Here is an 18730-nt window from a genome sequence, read left to right as displayed (position 1 = left end):
TTCCACATCAACTGAAGGAAGCATTTATCACTCCCCTTCTTAAGAAGCCAAATTTGGACTCTAATGTACTGAAAAACTACAGACCAGTGTCAATCTACCATTCCTTTCGAATGAGTAGTTGCAATCCAGCTAAAACATCATGTGCAAACCAACAAACTGGAGGACATCATCCTATCTGCTTATAAAACAAACCACAGTACAGAAAATGCATTGGTCAGAGTCCAGAACAATCAGCTCCATGCAGTAGACACTGACAGTGTAGCGATTCTGATACTCCTTGACCTATCAGCAGCTTTTGACACAACATATCACCACATCCTGCTGAACACGCTGCAATATTACCTTGGAATTACAGGATATGCTCTGGAATGGTTCAGGTCCTATCAAGACTGCCGATACCAAGTGATCAACCTTAGTAGAAATATATCAGAAAAACTGCAGCGGAAGTTTGGAGTACCACAGGAATTGGTGTTATGACCTATCCTTTTCACAGCACATACTTTTCTTGAAACTGACCAATGACTAAACAGAGCTATTGGTCATCTGCACAAAATCCTCATAACCTCACCTCGTTCTCCCTGAATCCAAAAGTGCAGATTAAACTACTTACTCTAAAAACCAGCATGTTGTCTCTGATCAAAAGATAAACATCTGCAAGTGGTACCAAAACATGATGATAAGCAATTTCAACTTGCTGGCCTATTGCTATGGGACGATCTGCCACAAGAAAGTGCTTTTGAGCAGTTTTAATTGGAAAATGTGCTGTGCCAATACTTAATGAAATTTATACCAGGATTAATCACGCCTCCCCTTCTATCTGCATCTGGGGTGCTGTGGAGTAATCACACCCACCTCCCCTGCTATCTGCATCTGAGGTGCTGTGGAGTAATCACACCCAACTCCCCTGCTATCTGCATCTGGGGTGCTGAGGAGTAATCACACCCACCTCCCCTGCTATCTGCATCTGGGGTGCTGAGGAGTAATCACACCCACCTCCCCTGCTATCTGCATCTGGGGTGCTGTGGAGTAATCACACCCAACTCCCCTGCTATCTGCATCTGGGGTGCTGTGGAGTAATCACCTCCACCTCCCCTGCTATCTGCATCTGGGGTGCTGTGGAGTAATCACGACCACCTCCACTGCTATCTGCATCTGGGGTGCTGTGGAGTAATCACACCCACCTCCCCTGCTATCTGCATCTGGGGTGCTGAGGAGTAATCACACCCACCTCCCCTGCTATCTGCATCTGGGGTGCTGTGGAGTAATCACACCCAACTCCCCTGCTATCTGCATCTGGGGTGCTGTGGAGTAATCACACCCACCTCCCCTGCTATCTGCATCTGGGGTGCTGTGGAGTAATCACGACCACCTCCCCTGCTATCTGCATCTGGGGTGCTGTGGAGTAATCACACCCACCTCCCCTGCTATCTGCATCTGGGGTGCTGTGGAGTAATCACACCCACCTCCCCTGCTATCTGCATCTGAGGTGCTGTGGAGTAATCACACCCACCTCCCCTGCTATCTGCATCTGGGGTGCTGTTTGTTGGTTTCGTGCTTTGATCATGAGCAAGAGCAGTGGGCAGCAGGATACTTTTCCCTGTACAACTGTTTATGGATAGTTGACAGTGAAGGGATCGTATATTGAAAATCTTGAGCTTCTAAAGTGTGATGACAGCCAAAATAGGGGATTTATGGCAGTGATGTCACCATTCTGTCCACTTCCCAGTGCTTATATTCTTTAAGCAGACATTACTTGCACATACTTTACCCTTTCGATGTGGGTAAGTTACACCCTTGGCTTATGTACAAGTAACTGTCTCATCAATATCATCTTTGTCAAAATATATTTGTTACTGTGAGATATGAGTAAGGATGAGATATATATGGATGAACAGGTGTAGGTTCTAACAAGTCTTGATAACGGTGTTGGAACCTACACCGAAACGTCACTCCTAATTCTTATGAAGAAGTTGTTCATCCATATAGCTATAGCTTATCCTTACTTAGTACTCCAACTTCTAAATGCCTCTCAAAGAGAGGTCTGGCACAGGTGCTCAGAAAGGGAGATAATTAAACTGAACAAGGGAGATAAGTCTCTGAGTACTAGAGTAGTTATCATACTCAACTCATATTGGGTAACCATTCAGGGCCTAGTACTAAGCACACAGAAATGTCTCTCTTTATCAAACAAATATTGCATTAAGTGAATGAAATTATTTACATGTGGTTGATGTAATTTTCATCCCGACATATGCTCAATTCTGATTGCAATGAATGTGTCATATTTCTCCCTTTTCAATATTACCACTATCTATGACTCTTCTTGAAACAAGAATTATTCTATTGTGATTACAGGAAGCAATGTGCTATATCATAGAGTTGAAGAATCGACAAGACAAGGCCGGAGAAGTTGTGCACTGTGACCATGTAATAACCCTTCTGGCAGACCTACAACATCACCAGGGGCAAGACATGAGCCACATCTTAGCCCGTGTCCAGAAACAGGTGGGTGTGATGAGTTATGTGTCTGTCATCTGTAGTGATGTTATGTGTCTGTCATCTGTAGTGATGTCATGTGTCTGTCATCTGTAGTGATGTTATGTGTCTGTCATCTGTAGTGATGTAATTTGCCTGTCATCTGTAGTGATGTCATGTCTGTCATCTGTAGTGATGTCATGTGTCTGTCATCTGTAGTGATGTCATGTCTGTCATCTGTAGTGATGTCATGCGTCTGTCATCTGTAGTGATGTTATGTGTCTGTAATCTGTAGTGATGTCATGTGTCTGTCATCTGTAGTGATGTTATGTGTCTGTCATCTGTAGTGATGTTATGTGTCTGTCATCTGTAGTGATGTAATGTGCCTGTCATCTGTAGTGATCTCATGTCTGTCATCTATAGTGATGTCATGTGTGTCATCTGTTGTGATGTCATGTGTCTGTCACCTGTAGTGATGTCATGTGTCTGTCATCTGTAGTGATCTCATGTCTGTAATCTGTAGTGATGTCATGTCTGTCATCTGTAGTGATCTCATGTCTGTAATCTGAAGTGATGTCATGTCTGTCATTGTAGTAGTGTCATGTGTCTGTCACCTGTAGTGATGTTATGTGCCTGTCATCTGTAGTGATGTCATGTGTCTGTCACCTGTAGTGATGTCATGTGTCTGTCATCTGTAGTGATCTCATGTCTGTAATCTGTAGTGATGTTATGTCTGTCATCTGTAGTGATGTCTTGTCTTTCATCTGTAGTGATGTTATGTGCCTGTCATCTGTAATGATGTCATGTCTGTCATCTGTAGTAATGTTATGTGTCTGTCATCTGTAGTGATGTCATGTCTGTCATTGTAGTGATGTTATGTGCCTGTCATCTGTAGTGATGTCATGTGTCTGTCATCTGTAGTGATGTTATGTGCCTGTCATCTGTAGTGATGTTATGTGCCTGTCATCTGTAGTGATGTCATGTCTGTCATCTGTAGTGATGTTATGTGCCTGTCATCTGTAGTGATGTCATGTGTCTGTCATCTGTAGTGATGTCATGTCTGTCATCTGTAGTGATGTCATGTCTGTCATCTGTAGTGATGTCATGTCTGTCATCTGTAGTGATGTCATGTCTGTCATCTGTAATGATGCTATGTGCCTGTCATCTGTAGTGATCTCATGTCTGTCATCTGTTGTGATGTTATGTGTCTGTCATCTGTAGTGATGTTATGTGTCTGTCATCTGTAGTGATGTAATTTGCCTGTCATCTGTAGTGATGTCATGTCTGTCATCTGTAGTGATGTCATGTGTCTGTCATCTGTAGTGATGTCATGTCTGTCATCTGTAGTGATGTCATGCGTCTGTCATCTGTAGTGATGTTATGTGTCTGTAATCTGTAGTGATGTCATGTGTCTGTCATCTGTAGTGATGTTATGTGTCTGTCATCTGTAGTGATGTTATGTGTCTGTCATCTGTAGTGATGTAATGTGCCTGTCATCTGTAGTGATCTCATGTCTGTCATCTATAGTGATGTCATGTGTGTCATCTGTTGTGATGTCATGTGTCTGTCACCTGTAGTGATGTCATGTGTCTGTCATCTGTAGTGATCTCATGTCTGTAATCTGTAGTGATGTCATGTCTGTCATCTGTAGTGATCTCATGTCTGTAATCTGAAGTGATGTCATGTCTGTCATTGTAGTAGTGTCATGTGTCTGTCACCTGTAGTGATGTTATGTGCCTGTCATCTGTAGTGATGTCATGTGTCTGTCACCTGTAGTGATGTCATGTGTCTGTCATCTGTAGTGATCTCATGTCTGTAATCTGTAGTGATGTTATGTCTGTCATCTGTAGTGATGTCTTGTCTTTCATCTGTAGTGATGTTATGTGCCTGTCATCTGTAATGATGTCATGTCTGTCATCTGTAGTAATGTTATGTGTCTGTCATCTGTAGTGATGTCATGTCTGTCATTGTAGTGATGTTATGTGCCTGTCATCTGTAGTGATGTCATGTGTCTGTCATCTGTAGTGATGTCATGTCTGTCATCTGTAGTGATGTTATGTGTCTGTCATCTGTAGTGATGTCATGCGTCTGTCATCTGTAGTGATGTTATGTGCCTGTCATCTGTAGTGATGTCATGTGTCTGTCATCTGTAGTGATGTCATGTGTCTGTCATCTGTAGTGATGTTATGTGCCTGTCATCTGTAGTGATGTCATGTGTCTGTCATCTGTAGTGATGTCATGTGCCTGTCATCTGTAGTGATGTTATGTGCCTGTCATCTGTAGTGATGTCATGTCTGTCATCTGTAGTGATGTTATGTGCCTGTCATCTGTAGTGATGTCATGTGTCTGTCATCTGTAGTGATGTCATGTCTGTCATCTGTAGTGATGTCATGTCTGTCATCTGTAGTGATGTCATGTCTGTCATCTGTAGTGATGTCATGTCTGTCATCTGTAATGATGCTATGTGCCTGTCATCTGTAGTGATCTCATGTCTGTCATCTGTTGTGATGTTATGTGTCTGTCATCTGTAGTGATGTTATGTGTCTGTCATCTGTAGTGATGTCATGTCTGTCATCTGTAGTGATGTTATGTGTGTGTCATCTGTAGTGATGTCATGTCTGTCATCTGTAGTGATGTCATGTCTGTCATCTGTAGTGATGTCATGTCTGTTACTGTAGTGAGGTCATTTCTGTCATCTATAGTGATGTTATGTGTCTGTCATCTGTAGTTTCTCATGCCTGTCATCTGTAGTGATGTCATGTCTGTCATCTGTAGTGATGTTATGTGCCTGTCATCTGTAGTGATGTCATGTGTCTGTCATCTGTAGTGATGTTATGTGTCTGTCATCTGTAGTGATGTTATGTGTCTGTCATCTGTAGTGATGTTATGTGTCTGTCATCTATAGTGATGTCATGTCTGTCATCTGAAGTGATGTCATGTCTGTCATCTGTAGTGATGTCATGTCTGTCATCTGTAGTGATGTCATGTCTGTCATCTGTAGTGATGTCATGTCTGTCATCTGTAGTGATGTTATGTGCCTGTCATCTGTAGTGATGTTATGTGTGTGTCATCTGTAGTGATCTCATGTCTGTCATCTGTAGTGATGTTATGTGTCTGTCATCTGTAGTGATGTTATGTGCCTGTCATGGATGTATGGATAGATGGGATGGATAGATTACAAAAGTACTTTTGTGAAATTATAGTGACCAGTACAAAATTCCAAAGTATGTTAATTTTACTTTTATCAGGACCTAAGTATGATACGCGAAGAACTTCGGCTTGCAGTTGAGGCAGTTACCAAGTGCTATCATGACAATGTGGCAACTGTTTTGTTTCCGACAATGTGTGACCAGAAGAGCTCTAGTGAAGAGCTGCTACAGGAGTTAGACCACAAGTATGATGCTTTAAGAGACAAACTTGTCATCGAGGTATGTCTTCTTTTATGTGTAAGAGACACACAGAGATGTTGATTATAAATATTTATTACATTCAAAGATTCATAACTTCACCATTAATGTGGTAAAAGAAATCATAATTCTACCTTGACAACCTTACATTTTGTTTAATGAACTTAATATATGCACATACTGATTAAGGGCCTCTGCTACAGAGAATCTTCAGAACTGAAACCTCTGGTTGCTTTCAATTGAAATTCATGGGAATTAATTACCAAATAACACCTTAATTATCACATTACATCATGTGTATCTCCCAAACAGTAACCTATTATTTAAAAAGAACATAAGAAAAGCACTCAAATTACAGATTACCAGTCAAGACATTTTCCTTGACTAAGATACTCCCTTGTCTCACTGTTTATAACAGGCCCTCATGAAGCAGTATGGGGAGGTGCAGTGGTCACACATGACTGAGCAGGAACGACAGACACACATCATACAGAAACGTCTGGCAGAGCGACGACTTCGCCGAGCTGGAAAATTTGATGAGGTCAACCTAGTGCTTGGCAAATATCTTCAAGACAAGAAAGGTAAAAACTGTGGTGATGGGCTGCAATTATATTTACCAAATAACCACCACCAGAAAAAACAGTTTTATTCATATGGCATTTGTTATCTATAGAATCATAAAGGATCTAGCAGCTTTAATTTAATAACTGGTAAAAGGGACACCTTAAGGTGTCAAGAAGTTATCCTGGTCTGTCTCATGGTCACTGAACCATATTTTTGTTCCTTCTGAGAAGCCCTTACTGTTTTGCTGTAGCCTGAAATTAAGCAAGTCTAGATTTTCCACGGCTAAATTCTCACTAAGCTCCTTTTCAATTTAAATGTAGCTAACTCTTAATTTTTGAACTTTTCCTTTCTCAAACTATGGATTTCTCATTCTTCTTTCGATCTTAATTGGAGACGTGTCTAAAGAAAAGTTTCCAGCTTAAAAAAACAACAATTCACCTGAACGCACCTAGCATCACCATGGACACCTCCCATCAATCTGGGTCATGCACATTTTTCATGCTGATTGACCTGCACGAGCTGAACACGTGATTTCCCCAGGCAGCTCATTCTCTCTCTAATCGCCACAGTGTTGGGACATTGTTTTCATCATGGAAGAACAGTCCTTGTGTCGTCCCATCCGACTGACACGATGTTTGTTCGAACTGTCGTGGGCGCTGTAGCAAATTTGCATGCTGTGCTCTGTGCGTTGACTTGCCCGATGAATCCTTCAGTATTTACCTTCACCAATGTCAGCACAGAGAACAGGACAGGCTCTCTAAATCAACCGAAAAATCAACAAAAACTAAGAAAACTTCTTTGAAGAAGTCTAAAAAATCAGCAAAACTATCTACACCCTCATTGATTGAGGAATTCTCAAACCCTGCACTTCCTTTACTATCTGATGAAGTATACGCCTATGGTGTATCCAAAAGTTATTTTACAAAAGACATCTCTGTCTTGACCACACAACCTATATTGAAGAATCTACCCTCATCAGCTACAGCAAACCAACCTACAGGTTCGGATGTAAGAAAAGTTCTCTTGGTGATTTTGGATCCGACCAAACCTGTATTTTCCTCAGAGTCTGCCACAATCCCTTTTACTTCTACAAAGTTAACCAGAGACCATATTGTTTCTTTGTTGCCCTCATCTTCTGTCGCTGATAGTGTCAAGCTTTTTCTGCCTGAGAGTATCCCTAAGAATGCGGCTTTGACTGAACCTTCTACAAACTCGTCACTCCCCGTCCACTCCTCGACTTTCCAGATCCCCTCTTCATTCTTCTCCTGGATAGCAGTTGCCACAGGATCGCTGATCGTCAGACTCTTCTCTCAATCAAGATTCACATGGGTCTCATTCTAAGAAGTGCTGTCATAAGGATCGACGATCCCCAAATAGGGATCAGCTTGTGAAGTCTCGGCATTCACCGGATAAACTTTCTTCCACTGTTCTATCACAGAACTCAAATCGAATATCGTCTAAGGACTCAAGATCAGGAAGGGCAATATAGGCAATCTCGGGCCCGCCATTTTCAGACTCGCCATACCTCCAAGGATCGGGACTCCTCCCTGGATCAATGTACTTCTATTGTTCGGCGAACCTCTCACAATCGGAACCCTTCTGGGACACAGCACACTTCCAAGGTTCAACAAAACTTCCAAAGTCTGACGTACCTCACAGGATGGACGATCCGGGAATCGGTCATCTACCCATCATCTCTAATGGAGAGACACTTCACGTATCGGTTCAGAAGATAATTTTTAATACTCATCTCACTTGGCTCATTCCTCTTTTTCTAGTCATCCTGACTCGCACTTACTTCATCGTTCTCGCTCTTGGTACCCTGCTTCCCATAATGCCTATGCAAACCTGATGCATGATTGGAACACTACCCACAGTACATGGACTCCCATGGCAAGGGTACGCCTATGACACTGCTTACCTCGGCCGAGCTACTATCCCTTCCCTCACCGTGAATTTTTCTCTCCTCATCGGCACAGAAACAACCCTTGGCACTCATCCACTGCCAGTAGATGCCCTACCCCAAAGGCCACACTCTTCCTTCTATTGGTCACTCAGGTTCCTTGCCTCCTTATCCGGTTCGACATCCACCTACCATGACTGTACTAGATCCACTGGTGACACTACAGTCTTCCACACAGATACTTTCCTATCTCGTGGAATCCTAATGATTTAACCTCTATCCCAGTACAGCAATTTCAATCTCTCTTTCAAGCTGTGACATCAGCATGCCTCCCTCAGTTGGGTCCCCTTACGGATACGGTATCTTCTGTTCTGGCTTCTCTTCAGTCTACGACATCGACCATCGCACCTACATCTCTTGTGGATCCATTGCCAGAGGATCTTCTTCAGTTTTTAGACTGTGGATCAGGTTTCGGTTTTGATTTGGATTGTGGATAAACGCCAGTTTCCCAAGAGTACATCAGCTGAAGATACCTTATCATCTTTTGTTGTCCCATCTGCAATTTCGTCAATTATTACGCTTCCTCCCAGACCAGTTTTAGTGGCTAATGCTACAAATCTGGATAAAGCTTTGTGATCCTTTTGCCAGCTACGCAATCGATTACAGTCTCCTCGCTTTGTGTTTGCTGATGCAGGTACACATGGCCTTGCGACCTTAACTCCTATTTATCCGTTCTCCTACTCTTCTGTGGATGATAGAGATCTAGTGCATCTTGATATTACGATTCGTTGAACACTACCCGTGTTCTCCACTATTCTCTCCGCGACGGAGGCTCTTTCTTCAGTCTTGCATCATGCATTTTCTCAAAAAAGCCAGCATTTGAGGTGCTGTTGGTCTTATCCTTGACAAGGTGACAGACATTTTGGATCTTCTTGCTCATCCCACAGAATATGTTACTACCCTAAGACTTTTTGGTGTCCTTAAACACTGCTCACGGGACAATCCTTTTAAAAATTGCTTTATATCAACTGCCATTGTCAAATCCTTACCTTTTCGCTGGGCACATCCAAGACATCGCGCAGTTCAAAGTAACACTTCTCTCCATGTGACAGTGGATCTGCTCCGCTTACAAAGAAACCAGCTTGAAGAGCAACGGAAGGATCGTAAACGACCGGTCTTCACTCCTACTGAGTCAGACCTCCGAGAGGTTCTTAGTAGCATATCCAGCTCCTTTCACGGCCAGGGACATGGTCACCAAGGACCTATTTGGTCTATTCACAAAGATGTGGGCCATCCTGGACCTTCTGTTTGTACAATGCCTTCTACAAACCTGTTATCACCTTCTCTTCATCTACTCTACAACATACATGCCTCTTCAACACCTGTATCCAGACAAGCAGCTTCCAGTTCTCACACGTCCTGACGGTACGTTAATGGCAAGGAAGGCCATAGTGTGTCTTGGCACAGCTCCGACAACACCGGGTTTCTACTCACCAATCTTCCTGGTCCCAATTAAAGAAAAACAGCCTTCAACTCAGGCTCATTTTCAACATGAAAATTTTCAACAAGCTATACCTAGAGACACCTCAACACATCTAGATGACTTCTATCGCGCTACTACATACAATTCTTCATCACAGCATCTTCATGATCAGTCTAGATCTACAGGATGAGTATTTACACGTCTCCATCCATCGGAAGCACTAACATTTCCTCCTGTTCATGGCTCCATGGCTGCCACTACCAATGGAAGGAGCTCCCATTTGGAATTTCTTCAGCCCTGCGGCAATTTACCTGCCTCACAAAGCCCATGTAATTCTTACATGTTCGAGGCATCGTCGACTACGTTGAGGCCAACAAAGATCCAGACATTCTTCTCCTACATCTAATTCCACACAGCGATAGGATAAGTTTTAAATGTTTTTGCAATAAATTGCCTATTAGCTCTAGAAAGAGAATGGGTTGGCTAGGGAAATCAAGTGTTCAGCACTTGTAGGTCAATCGGCATGAAAAGTGTGCATGACCCAGATTGATGGGAGGTGACCATGGTGATGCTAGGTATGTTTGTTTTTTTAGAAGCTTGAATCCTTTATTTAGGCATGATTCCATTAAGGATCGAAAGAAGAATGAGAAATCCATAGTGTGAGATAAGATAAGTATCATAAATATACAATTTATTGTAAATATACAATTTTCAGAGACTAAGCATTAGTCATCCATACACCCCTATACAGTAGTCAGAGTGGTCTAAACCAAGTGCATGCTAGGAGACAGATTCTCTTGCTTTATGTCACAATATCTAATTAGATCAATCAAATTTTTAAACCACAAACATATTTGGAATTGGGGTTCATCAATCCATGTCAAGAACTTAACAACAAAGAATGAGGTAGAAATATTTGCAAAAAAACATTTAAAAAATCCAGGATTTTGCACCCTTCAACAAGTGAAGAATGACTGAGGGGTGTCAGGTTTATCTTTTTATCCATGTATGCCCCTTTAAGTAATGGGATGTTTTGTGTGTTTGTTCCCTGCCAAATAAAAGGTCTGGAAGAGATGCTGAGTGAGTCGCAGGATGTACAGCGAAGGAAGCTAGAGGCACAGATGGAGAGGCGGAGACAACTACGAGAAGAGCGACATAGTAAGGGCATGGCTGCAGATGAAGAATTTCTTGACAGCATCTTAGAGGAAGAAGAAGAAAACAGCTCAGAGAGAAAGGTAAGCATTACCTTACATATCATTCTTTCGTGTGCCTATGTAGAATAATCTAAAACATTCAGAACAATATTCAATGGTGTGACTACTGCACAATCATTAAGTTGACCTTCTAGTTAGGCTGGACTGTGGTCTAGTGGTAGAGTGTCCACCAGAAGAGCAGAAGCTCTGGGGTTCAATCCCTGTGCTTATCATATGTCAAAAGATGGTACTTGTTGTTGCCCTGTCTGGCACTTGGCATTAAGGGGCTAAAACAAGGACTGGTCGGCTTGGAGTCAGTATACTGTGTCTGAGTGGGGTATTCATGTTAAACTGCAGTATGGTACCTCATGGGCTAGCACTGTAAAATCAGCATTAGTACGGACTAGTACAAGCAGCCACACACACACACACACACACACACACATATGCATGCACATCGCTATATAATAATCTTGACTGCGACATTAAACCCCACTTCACCTCACCTCCAGTTAGGCTGTTTTGAAGTGTAATCATCTGTCCCTATTGTTTTTGTTTAAGTCATCATATTTTTTGCTCACCAGGCACAAACGTTCATGTTATTAGGAACTTTTAATACAGCAGTTTCATTTGTTACTTTCTACATTTTATCTGAACAAGCCCAATTCAGGGATAAACCTGGAACATTAAGATGTTTTGCGTCATGATAGGTTATTTCTAATCCTGACCCAACACACTGCAATTCCTTCAATCCTATGACATTAAGATGTTTTGTGTCATGATAGGTTATTTCTAATCTTGACCCAACACACTGCAATTCCTTCAATCCTATGACATTAAGATGTTTTGTGTCATGATAGGTTATTTCTAATCCTGACCCAACACACTGCAATTCCTTCAATCCTATGACATTAAGATGTTTTGCATCATGATAGGTTATTTCTAATCTTGACCCAACACACTGCAATTCCTTCAATCCTATGACATTAAGATGTTTTGTGTCATGATAGGTTATTTCTTATCCTAACCCAACACACTGCAATTCCTTCAATCCTATGACATTAAGATGTTTTGCATCATGATAGGTTATTATCTCCCGCCGCGCGAAAGCGCGAAGCGGGGGATATAGTATTCAAGACCGTCCGTACGTCCGTCCGTACGTCTGTCCGTCCGTACGTCTGTCCGTACGTCCCACCTGTTTGTTGCCGCGATATCTCAAGAACTAAACACTGGATTGTCTGCATATTTGGAACTATGGTGTATATACAAACTCCGCAGACACCAGTCGGTTTTGGTGACCTTGACCCCATTTTCAAGGTCACAGCAGGCATATCTGCTTTTGGAGTTGGAAAACGGTGTTGCCACGATATCTCAAGAACTAAACACTGGATTGTCTGCATATTTGGAACTATGGTGTATATACAAACTCCGCAGACACCAGTCGGTTTTGGTGACCTTGACCCCATTTTCAAGGTCACAGCAGACAAATCTGCTTTTAGAGTTGGAAAACGGTGTTGCCGCGATATCTCAAGAACTAAACACTGGATTGTCTTCATATTTGGAACTATGGTGTATATACAGACTCCGCAGACACCAGTCGGTTTTGGTGACCTTGATCCCATTTTCAAGGTCACAGCAGACAAATCTGCTTTTGGAGTTGGAAAACGGTGTTGCCGCGATATCTCAAGAACTAAACACTGGATTGTCTTCATATTTGGACTATGGTGTATATACAGACTGCGCAGACACCAGTCGGTTTTGGTGACCTTGATCCCATTTTAAAGGTCACAGCAGGCAAATCTGCTTTTGGAGTTGGAAAACGGTGTTGCCGCGATATCTCAAGAACTAAACACTGGATTGTCTTCATATTTGGAACTATGGTGTATATACAGACACCGCAGACACCAGTCGGTTTTGGTGACCTTGACCCCATTGTCAAGGTCACAGCAGGCAAATCTGCTTTTGGAGTTGGAAAACGGTGTTGCCGCGATATCTCAAGAACTAATCGCTGGATTGTCTTCATATTTGGAACTATAGTGTATATACAGACACCGCATACACCTGTCAGATTTGGTGACCTTGACCCCATTTTCAAGGTCACAGCAGGCAAATCTGTTTTTGGAGTTGGAAAACGGTGTTGCCACAATATCTCAAGAACTAATCGCTGGATTGTCTTCATATTTGGTACTATGGTGTACAGGCGGGGGATATTTCGTCACTCTGTGACAAATACTTGTTTCTAATCCTGACCCAACACACTGCAATTCCTTCAATCCTATGACATTAAGATGTTTTGTGTCATGATAGGTTATTTCTTATCCTAACCCAACACACTGCAATTCCTTCAATCCTATGACATTAAGATGTTTTGTGTCATGATAGGTTATTTCTTATCCTAACCCAACACACTGCAATTCCTTCAATCCTATGACATTAAGATGTTTTGTGTCATGATAGGTTATTTCTTATCCTAACCCAACACTGCAATTCCTTCAATCCTATGACACAACCCAAAATGTGCCTGTTCCCTGCACCCAAACATCAGTGCCATCAATGCCTCCAGTTCAGGATGGAGAGCTCCCATGTAAAAATAACAGTCCAAGGAAGAAATCCATGAGAAGAATCTCCACATAAATTGTCTCAAGACGAGAGCATTCTATTATGCCATCAAGACATGGAAATAGGAAATATCTCCTGACATCGTCCTCATTCCTGGTGGCTGCAGACAATACCTCAGTGGTAGGATATATCCAGCAGAAAGGAGGTACAAGTTCTGCAAATTTGATAAGAGAGACACACTTTTATTTGTATTTGCCTGTCATCCCGGGAAAGTTCAACATCTTGGCAGTCGGTCTTTCCCGTAGGAGCAAGATCTTAACATCAGAATGGTCTCCATCCAGACATATTCATGTGGATAACCTCAAAGTGGGTTACTCCTCAGCTGGACTTATTTGCAACAACAAACTCCCAGTGTATGTCAGTCCTGCCCAAGATCCACAAGCCCTCCATGAGCTGGAAAGGGATTTGCTTTAGCCTTCCCTCCATGGCATCATGGCAAACACAGTTGTGAGGAAACTGGAAGACACAGATTGCGTGATGATGGTCATAGTTCTCTTTCGCTAAGCAAGCCATGGTTTCCCAGGATATTTTCACTCCTCATGGAAGAACTGCTCAAATTACCGGAATGCCATGACCTTCTGCGTCAGCCCAGATCAGACATATTTTTCAGCTGTCACAGTCTTTATCTTCACGCTTGGAAACTATCACGAATAAAATGTGAGCTACCAGCTGCTCCAAAGCTGCATCAGAAGCAGTGGCATGATCTCGGAGACCTTCATCCATCTTTTAGACAACAGATGGGATAAATGTGGCCAGTGGCGAAGAAGAAGAGGATTGGGAAATATCAATGTAACTATACCAATAGTAGCAGACTTCTAACTCCATCTTTGGAAAGACAAGAAGTTCAGTCATGGAACTATAGAAGGCTTAGTAACAGACCAACCTTTGCCTCAGTACTTTGTTACGATGGTTGGAATATTTGAAATGACCATTTTAGAACCCCACGTTCCTACCCCATGTGAAACCTTCACAGTTCCTTCATATCTCTAGGCAATTTCACAATTCACTCATATCATTCATACTAAACATTTTGAACATTTCCCTAGCAGTATGATAGCTTAAATCAACATAAAACAGTTTCAAACTATTTATCTTCTGTAATTGTTTCATCATAGTATGCATAATTTAATCTTGCAATAGTTAAAGTGGATAAAATGTCATTTTTAGAATATTCTTGAGACACTGGAAGTTCAGTATGAGGAGGAGAAAGCTGCCTTGCTTGCTCAGCTTGGAGCTCAGGAAGACCAGATGCAGCAGGAGCGGGAGAAACAGGCAGCTATTGCAAGACTGCGGCGGGATCAGAAGCTGCTGCAGAGAGAAGATGATCTGGATTCAGCCTGCCTTGTTTTCAGTATCGGGCAGCAAGCAATGAGTGACCATGAGAACAGGTAGGAGTTTCCACATCCACTTGACATCTGCAAAATATGAAATATGCCTGAAATTATACACCCTTCATCCATTTGCAAGGGACAAACTGTTTTAAATTAGTTGCAGTTGCATTAAGTACACCTTGTCTTTCATTTGTCTTAAGCCTATCATAAACATTTACATTTACAATATCTCCTTTAAAACCACAAATACTGCTATGCTGAAACTCATCACAATATTATCCCAGCAAAAGTGTCTCCACAGAGTGCTGAAACAGCTCCATTAACATATTTTAATTACGCCTCATCATAGGCCATTTTACGAATGCAATTTTCCCCATTTACTTGGCCCTAATGCATGTATTATTATGAGATATGGTCAGCAGTAAATATTGGGTATGTGGAATAATGTTTGTTTTTTTTGCTCTACTGTGATCATCAACCTTCTTCTGTTCCCTTATCTAGTTGTATTGCATTTCAAATTCACATGTCTAGTCATAGGTTTTAACAGCTGATATTTGATTCTGTGTAATAGTGGCTGAAAATGTCATTTTGGGTCTATATTCAGCTATTGATTCATATAATTCTTACATAATTCCCACCTCTATTACATCTCTGCAATAAAACCTGTATTTTGGCTTCAGTCAAAACTCACTAAAATTTTCAGATTTTCAACAGACGTCCTCTTCACTGTCAATCACACACAATAAGTTGTTCCCAAGTAGCATCGTAACCACCCAAGCTATGACATATGCAATGGCGGGAACCTCACTTTTTTCCTGTGTGTGCTAGAGTAATAGTAGTAATGATCTAGCACTTGGTAGTAAGTCACATTAATCTAAGATTATTTTAATAGTTTTCTATAATAAAAGACACATACCCGTTAAGTAGATATTAATAGATGCTTCTGGAATGACAGTCGCATGCACGTGAGTATAGCTGGTGCTAAATGTTTGTGAGGTCGTAGTGGAGTCTTCTACTCCCACTTGCAAGAAGTATGGTCGATTCATGATCATGGGAGATTCCATGGTAACTGCATGTAGTGCAGAGGGATGACTTGCATGGAGGACAAGAGATGTGAGCAGTGCGCCAACACATCTAAGAAAACCTTCATCAAAATAGCCAAGGCTATTACCAAGGCTATTACCAAGGCTAAGAGCCACAAGAGGCCCAAGAAGAAGATGGAGGTCATCACAGCTAAGACATCTGCCTCCAACCAAGCTTCTCCCACTCCAGATGATGAAGACTATGGTTGAGACGAAGAACTGGACAATATGTTGAGTGCAAACAAGATAGCTTTTGCGAAGATAAGTCTCCCTGTCACATGACCACATGGGGGACTGCCATCTGTAAATGCCACAGCCTACTTGATACTATTGTAAGAATGCAGAAAGACTTACTCTCCTCTCAAGTCTGGGTGTCTTCACAGCTACTATGGCTGCAGCGTCAACAACTCCTAGCTCAGATTTGCTCTAAAGCTGTTTCTAACCAAACCAAGAGGTTGATAATGTCACAACCGATATTGGCTCCCACAATATTCAAGGGGAAATTGGGACGTGTAATAGACATAAAGTCAGACAAGATACTAAGGAACGATTCCAAGCATCAACTATCAGCCTAGCTGCCAAGGCCCATAGATTGTCCCATCCCCAGAAGCGTTCCTGTGACCAGAAAGCTTCATCATTTAAACAGCTTCCTAAGAAGTGATTTGTCTCCTCCATGAAGGATTCATTCCAACCGAGTCCGGGGTACGACAAGCACCAATCTTCTCAGGAATCTTTTCATCAGCCAGACTTCAAAAAATGAGATTTCAATCACCGTGGAAGATCTGAAGGCATAGGCAAACACAGATTCTGACTTACCTGCTCCCCTCTCCTATGTTATAGACCCTTTCAACCCGGTTATGTCTATGGACTGTGATTTACGCCTGCCGTCTTTCAACATAATGCTGACCCTGGGACCAGTGGGAGGGCGCCTTCTGTCATACGCCAAAAATTGAAAGCCAGGTAATGCCAGACAGCTGGATTTCAAACATCATGGCTCACGGGTACAAACTGGTGCAGCAAGTTATAAACAGGCTCAGACTTCTATGCCACATCTCTGATCCTGCTCAGCTCATGAAATCAGAGCCCTAGCCACGAGTCTTACTTCATGGACATCAGTCTCAGTAGAACAAGTAGTTTCTAGCTGTCAGTGGACCTCATAAAACACCTTCACCAGTTTTTACTTGCATGATGTGCAACCGGACCTAGAGGGCATATATTCCCTTGGTCCTATTGTCGAGGTGCAAACTATATCATCCACCAATAGTTTTCCCCCATCTATCAAAAAAAAAGTGGGGGGAGGTTCTGACACCAGCAGTATCAGAGGGTGAGTACACCCTTGATTGTGATTATTCTGTCTATTAGGTGTAGGATGGATGAGAAGCACCTTCAGTATCAATTTTAACTGCCTCCAGAGGACTGGAAGTGACGTCATAACCGGAAGTGAGAACATAACTGGAAGTGACGTCAGCACCGGAAATAGCCGTTCAAGGTCCATCTAATCAGGAAATGACGTCTTTGGTAGAAATAGACCTAAAGAGACGTCATTGTAAAAGGGAAGTGACAAATCGGGAGTGACATCAGTATCAGAAGTATTGTCAGCACCGGTATTAGTGTCACAAATCCAAATTTAACAAGAAATGACATCATTAAGCAGAAATAGATTAGAAATGACATCATTATTACGAACAAGATCAGCAAATATAATGGTAGTTCTAGTGAAAGTGTCACATATTTGACTTATTCTTGATACATTTCTGAGTTTCAAGTCCTCAGTGGGAATTTCAGAGTAAATTATCTCGAGTTAGGATAAGAATCAGTAAATAATGGTTTCCAGAAGAGATTACTGTCAATTACACAGGGAGTTACTAGAGGCAGATCCCACTGGGTCCCTCTGGTATATTCTGGCAGAGATGTAATAGAGGTAGAGATTTCTTAAGAGTTATCGAACAATAGTTATCATTGTTATTAATTCTAAGCATACTACCTCTATTACATCCAAAGTATTCCCACCCACCTCCCCAATTTATCTACCTTATAGTGGTAAGATGTTGGGAAAAAAGTGAGGTTCCCTCCATTACATACGTCATAGCTTGGGGATTATGATGGTTATGATGAACAACTAATTGTGGGTGACTGACAGTGACAGTGTTGAAAATAAAAAAACAACTTTAGTCAGTGTGACTGAAGCCAAAATACAGAGATGTAATGGAGGTAGTATTTTTAGAATTATTAACAATGATAACTATTGTTTAATGTCCATTGTGTTAAAGTGATTCATATATCTATGTCTACTGTATAGAACTGATTCATATAGCAATGTCTCCTGTGTAGAACTGATTCATATATCTATGTCTACTGTGTAGAGCCGATTCATACAGCAATGTCTTCTGTGTAGAACTGATTTATAGATAGATATTCTTTATTTCCTCCAGATATTGAAGATACATATCATATATGATATTATGTATAATTACAGAGCTGTACAGTAGTACAATTGAACAATATTATTAGAAATGATAACTACAAAATGCATGACAATCAAGCATTCTTATAACTGTTTTGTAACAGATACAGCCATTTCCTACAATGTCTTGACACAATAGCCATAAGGTCACCCCATAGACTTTGAGATAAAGAGCTAACACACTCAGGCATACCGCCAAGTAGTACAGA

General features: G+C 41.7%; 1 protein-coding gene across 2 annotated transcripts in view; it reads left to right on the top strand.

Moving 5' to 3' along the window:
* The window catches only part of LOC124116969, a 223396-nt gene that overhangs the window by 157288 nt on the left and 47378 nt on the right, over positions 1-18730 (top strand). For both annotated transcript variants that reach the window (XM_046478630.2, XM_048401480.1), the window contains exons 32-36: positions 2356-2505; positions 5724-5903; positions 6301-6463; positions 10895-11067; positions 14812-15032. In XM_046478630.2, coding sequence (XP_046334586.1) covers positions 2356-2505; positions 5724-5903; positions 6301-6463; positions 10895-11067; positions 14812-15032 — 887 coding nt within the window. The remainder of the gene's footprint in view (positions 1-2355; positions 2506-5723; positions 5904-6300; positions 6464-10894; positions 11068-14811; positions 15033-18730) is intronic.

This window comes from Haliotis rufescens, unplaced genomic scaffold (genome assembly GCF_023055435.1).
Source record: "Haliotis rufescens isolate VD_foot unplaced genomic scaffold, xgHalRufe1.0.p SCAF_22, whole genome shotgun sequence".
In the NCBI taxonomy this organism is placed as follows: Eukaryota; Metazoa; Mollusca; class Gastropoda; order Lepetellida; family Haliotidae; genus Haliotis; species Haliotis rufescens.
Note: the sequence above shows the minus strand (reverse complement) of the source record. Positions and strands in the feature narration are given on the sequence as shown.